This window comes from Rana temporaria, chromosome 6, assembly GCF_905171775.1.
Source record: "Rana temporaria chromosome 6, aRanTem1.1, whole genome shotgun sequence".
NCBI classification, from domain to species: Eukaryota; Metazoa; Chordata; class Amphibia; order Anura; family Ranidae; genus Rana; species Rana temporaria.
The window spans coordinates 12,526,721-12,532,720 of NC_053494.1; the positions used below are offsets into that span (position 1 = coordinate 12,526,721).

Genomic DNA, 6,000 nt, shown 5'->3' on the forward strand with positions numbered 1-6,000 from the left:
AGCAATCTGTGAGAGGAAGCGGAATGTGACACTACACCGGGCCAATAGGAGGCGTGACACGTGACTAGAGCAGCGATTACGTAATACCCGTGCTGCTGCTGGTCGTAGAGGAAGCCTGAGCTCAGATGGGATTGGCTGAGCTCATTGTGTAGCAAAGTATTCTTTTATATTGTGTTATTCCTCTGTGGCTGTGCGGTCTCTCCATAGATTGACCTGGAGGAAGGAGCATGCGCACTAGGAGGGCTCACTTTGCTCAGATATCACTGGCTGCATGCTAGAGGAAAAAGTCAGGAATTTTGTATTTTCAGCATGGAAATTTTAAGGCGAGGTTTCTATTAACCACCAGAAGGATTTACCCCTGCTACTTTTCACGAAACTGCACTGCGTTACTTTAACTGACAATAGCGCGGTCGTGCGGTGTTATAGCCAAATAAAATAGACGTATTTTTCCCCCACAAATAGAGTTGCTTTTGGCGATATGAGAGAGAGTTGCTTTTGGCGATATGAGAGAGAGTTGCTTTTGGCGATATGAGAGAGAGTTGCTTTTGGCGATATGAGAGAGAGTTGCTTTTGGCGATATGAGAGAGAGTTGCTTTTGGCGATATGAGAGAGAGTTGCTTTTGGCGATATGAGAGAGAGTTGCTTTTGGCGATATGAGAGAGAGTTGCTTTTGGCGATATGAGAGAGAGTTGCTTTTGGCGATATGAGAGAGAGTTGCTTTTGGCGATATGAGAGAGAGTTGCTTTTGGCGATATGAGAGAGAGTTGCTTTTGGCGATATGAGAGAGAGTTGCTTTTGGCGATATGAGAGAGAGTTGCTTTTGGCGATATGAGAGAGAGTTGCTTTTGGCGATATGAGAGAGAGTTGCTTTTGGCGATATGAGAGAGAGTTGCTTTTGGCGATATGAGAGAGAGAGAGAGTTGCTTTTGGCGATATGAGAGAGAGAGAGAGTTTATTTTGGCGATATGAGAGAGAGAGTTTATTTTGGCGATATGAGAGAGAGAGAGAGAGAGAGAGAGAGAGAGTTTATTTTGGCGATATGAGAGAGTTTATTTTGGCGATATATGAGAGAGAGAGACACACACACAGAGACAGTTTCTTTTGGCGAGAGAGAGCGTTTCTTTTGGCGATATGAGAAAGAGTTGCTTTTGGCGATATGAGAAAGTTTATTTTGGCGATATATGAGAGAGAGTTTCTTTTGGCGATATGAGACAGAGAGCGTGCGTTTCTTTTGGCGATATGAGAGAGAGAGATTCTTTTGGCGATATGAGAGAGCGCAAGAGAGAGAGAGATTCTTTTGGAGAGAGAGAGAGAGAGAGAGAGAGAGAGAGAGAGAGAGAGATTCTTTTGGCGATATGAGAGAGAGAGAGCGCGAAATTCTTTTGGCGAGAGAGAGAGCAAGATTCTTTTGGAGAGAGAGATTCTTTTGGCGATATGAGAGAGAGAGCGAGAGAGCGCGATTCTTTTGGCGAGAGCGCAATTCTTTTGGCGATATGAGAGAGCGCGCGATTCTTTTGGCGAGAGCGCAATTCTTTTGGCGATATAAGAGAGAGAGAGAATAAATATCCAGCCAGAGGCTCCAATAGGATGGGCTTGGGTTGCAGAGAAGGCGACCAGAGCCCACTCAGGTGTGTTATAACAGCGAATGAATTTTCGCTTTTAAAAACACTGATCCTCAATCCGACCAATCGGAAGTGGGTTGAGACCAGTTTTCTAATTGGCCGAAAAGAGAAGACTCCCAATTGGCCACCGAGGACGACGGAGGAAACGGAAGCCGTGATGATCCGTGGAGAGCAGGAGAAGGGGAGGCTGATGGCAGAGACCCTGGAGAATAGAATAGTGGTTACAGTTCTTTATGTTGAACAATATTTGTTTTAACAGTTTATCAAACACAAATTTTCTTAAAAAAAAAAAAAGCCCACACTAAATTTAGAAGCACCCAAACACATTACTCAATCATACTGTAAAGCAATCAGATTTCTCCCAATTATACTCTTTCAGCATCTTTCCCGGCCACAGGAAAGCGACATCCACCCCCCCAGAAGCAATGCATTACCCACTTCCAGGTTCTTACAAGGTAGAGGAGATCAGCAAACAGACGCTTGCTGCTCTCCCTTCCCTATCCAGCAACATTGAACATGGGCTTTCCAGGTCCAAACATGGGGCAGCAGAGCCCAGGAAACATGGCGGTGGGCACACTAGTGGGAGTCTGCAAAGGTGATTGGGCAGCTGTACAGAAAGCTACCAATGTTGTAGATGCGCAGCATACATCCAAAAGCAGCAGAAGCATTAAAACCAACCATTCTCAGCCAGGATTCCATCGAACCATAGGTGTCCTTCACAAGTTGCTAGGGGTTCCATAAGCTATGGTTGATTGGCCTCCCAGCCGATGGCTTCTGGATAATCCAAGACCAACCTCATTTGGCGGCTGGCGAATAAAGGGGGCCGCCCTTGCCACCCGGCCGCCAAATAAAGGGGGCCGCCCTTGCCACCCGGCCGCCAAATAAAGGGGGCCGCTGTAGTGTCACAGTTTGCTGCCTATCGTAGAATGCTGCGGAAGTCACATGGCGGCCAACTGCGCATGCGCGATGCGTTCCAAACGCAAGTGCGATGCGTTCCAATGGATTTTCGACAGTACACACCAGCGAACCCGGCATCGGACGGCTTGCTCCACTCGCTCGGCCTCCTGGCTCTTTTTTTTAACATCCTCCAATCCACGGGGATGTTAAGGAAAGAGCCTGGATGCCGACCGAGGTTTCATTGGTGTGCACTGTCGTGAATCCATTGGAACGCATCGCATTTGCGTTTGGAACGCATCGCGCATGCGCAGTTGACCGCCACGTGACTTCCGGAGCATTCTAGGATAGGCAGCAAACTGACAATACACCGCCCTTGCCACCCGGCCGCCAAATAAAGGGGGCCGCCCTTGCCACCCAATAAAGGGGGCCGCCCGGCGAATAAAGGGGGCCGCCCGGCCGCCGAATAGAGGGGTCGCCGAAGCAAGGGGGCATTTTTCCATCGACCCCTGACGCACTTGTTTTAGCAGGGGTTGCCAGAGACTCAGATTTTTAAGGTTCCTCTAGACTAGAATCAAAGGTCTGAGAAAGGCTGCTTCAAAATGATTTTGCCTCTCTCATTCCAAGTACCAATCATCCACCTGGTGTTTGCTTTGTGAATTGCAATTTACCTACCGCATCATACCTGTGATGTGATCTGGGTGAGGCGGCTACATGTGTACTGCACGCCGACTCTGCAGGGCGCCCGATCTGTTCTTGTGCAGAATCTTGAAGTTCAGGATTTTCAGTCTTTGGCTCCGGGCAGGCGGGACCCTCATTGGCCTCTGCGCAGGCGGGACCCTCCTCATTGGCCCCCGGGCAGGCGGGACCCTCCTCATTGGCCCCCGGGCAGGCGGGACCCTCCTCATTGGCCCCCGGGCAGGCGGGACCCTCCTCATTGGCCTCCGGGCAGGCGGGACCCTCCTCATCGGCCTCCTCCACATCTTGTATCACAATAGGATTGTTGGGAGGCAATTTTGGAAGCTGGTGACAGGATGGATAAAAGCTGTAAGTGACCAAACAATGGGAGTCATTGCATAAGTTTAATAGTTAAAAATTTAAATATTAAATCTAAAGTTGAATTGTCTTCCCTGGTTTCCCTCTCCTCCAACATGCCAATGACATGAATTAGTAATCACATCTCTATAAAGGTTATCCTCTACTTGTCAAAATAAACATTTCTCTGCAAGCAATAGAACCTACTGCTGGTGTCAGACAGGGGGGGCCACACTGGTCTTCAGGAGTTCCATGTATTGCAAGAGTTCTGTTCTGTCATCAGAGTTGACTTCACAGGCAGAGTAGTGCCATCAACATTTATATACCCCCCAGTATAAAAAGGTCTGTTTATCAAGTGCCCCATGATGAGGGTGACCTCTCAGGAGAACCCCCCTTAGACTAGTGCAGTGGTTCTCAATCTTGATAGTGTCGTGACCCCTTGATACAATTTTCCAAGTTGTGGGGACCCCTAACAGTACAATGTTCGTAGCGTGGGTTGTCAGCACCCAAGGCAAGACAAGTAATTTGCCCCTAACCCACGGACAGTATAAAAACCCCTTCTGGCACATTTTAGGATGTTCCTCTCTCTATGTTCTCCTCTGTTCTCCTTTCTTCTCCATCTTAATTTCTTGTTTTTTCCCCCCACATCCCTCTCCCTAGCCATATTTCCTGTTCTTTCTCTTATTCTTCCTCTCCCTTCCATGTATTCTCTATTTTTATTTATTCTCTTGCTCTTTTTGGGGGGTGAGGGGCAGTGCTGGGGGGGGGGGGGGGGTTCTGATCAGCCAACTTGGGTGCTCTTGATCATCTGCTGATCTGAGAACTGTAGTGGGGCAGTGACACCTGTGCCGAAATAAGGCAATGGGGTCTCCTCCAGCCCCTCCCACTTCACATTTCTCAACAGTCAGCAGACCTCTAGTCTCTGCCTGCCCCACAGCCATGTCGTGACCTGAATGGGCGGCCACAGTCTCCAGGGACTGCCCAAGATATGGTGACCCCTGGCAAATCGTCATTTGACCCCCGAGGGGGTCCCGACCCCCAGGTTGAGAACCACTGGACTAGTGTGACCAAACATCCCCGGTTTCAGGGGACAGCCCCCGGATTGAGGACACTGTCCCCAGACCAAGTCTGTCCCGGATTGGATTTAAACAGGGGCTGGGGCCGATCCTAGGGTCACAGGCACCTGGGTGCAGAAATATTTATGGCGCCCCACATGGGCGTTGTCATTTTACTAACTCCTCCCCTTTACAAATGTTTCTATGGCAATGACTCAAACACAGAGATGCTCCCCCACAAAGTCTTCATTACCCTGGGATCCTTACATGATCTCTTAGGGCCAGATTCACAAAGAGATACGACGGTGTATCTACAGATTCACCATCGTATCTGACGTAAACTGGTCCTATCTATGCGCCTGGTTCATAGAATCAGTTACGCATAGATAGGGCTAGATCCGACAGTGTTACACTGTGTTACACTGTCCGATCTTTTTTTCAATTTAAAAATGGCGCCGGGGGCGTTCCCGCTGATTTACGATAAATATGTAAATCAGCGAGATACGCAAATTCACGAACGTACGCGGACCCGTCGCAGTGTTCTTACGTCGTTTCCGTAGGGGTTTTCCGTCGTATACTTACCCCTTCTTTTATCAGGCGCAGCCAATGTTAAGTATAGCCGGCGTTCCCGCGTCGAATTTGAATTTTCCTACGTCGTTTGCGTACGCCGATTCACGAACACGCGCGTCGCAAGTCCGGCTCACGTCGCAACCACTGACGTCCTAGTGACGTCAGTGGGAGCAATGCACGCCGGGAAATTCCCCCGGACGACGCATGCGCATTTAAATCGGCGCGGGAACGCGCCTGATTTAAATATGACACTCCCCTAGCCGCGGAATTTGAATTCCGCTGGGGGATTTAGGATCCGCCGTCGCAAGTTTGGAGGTAAGTGGTTTGTGAATTAGCCACTTGCCTCCTAAACTTGCGGGAGCGGATCTTAATTCACGTAGATCGAGCGGATCTATAGATCCGCTGAGCTACGTGAATCTGGCCCTTAAAGCGGTTTTATACCCGCAACAAGTTTTTTTTTTTTTAACACCTGAAAGGCATAATGAGCTAGTATGCACCACATACTAACTCATTATGAAATACTTACCTTGGAACGAAGTGTGGAGAACTGAACCTGGTCCACGCCGATGGAGATGTCATCTTGCTTCGGCGTGTCTTCCGGGTATCACAGCGGCGCATGTTACAGAACATCAAAGACGAGCTGTCGCTAAAGGATAACCAGGGTCAAATAGCGGCGATACATGGACAAATGCTGCCCCTAGTGGGCATTACAGAATACTTCCTGGAGGACAGGAAGAATACTTCCTGGTGATTAGGGATTGCCTCCTAAAGATTCTTACTGGACACAGATGGCAAGATAGGTGGACAGAGGGTGTTTGTGTGGG

General features: G+C 49.0%; 1 protein-coding gene across 1 annotated transcript in view; it reads right to left on the reverse strand.

Moving 5' to 3' along the window:
* LOC120944350 (nuclear factor of activated T cells 2 interacting protein) overlaps positions 1-5,755 on the reverse strand; it is a 29,362-nt gene extending 23,607 nt beyond the window's left edge. The window contains exons 1-2 of the mRNA XM_040358401.1: positions 5,703-5,755; positions 3,192-3,561 (exon numbers count right to left, since the gene is read on the reverse strand). Coding sequence (XP_040214335.1) covers positions 3,192-3,561; positions 5,703-5,755 — 423 coding nt within the window. The remainder of the gene's footprint in view (positions 1-3,191; positions 3,562-5,702) is intronic.
* Positions 5,756-6,000: the final 245 nt, after the last annotated feature.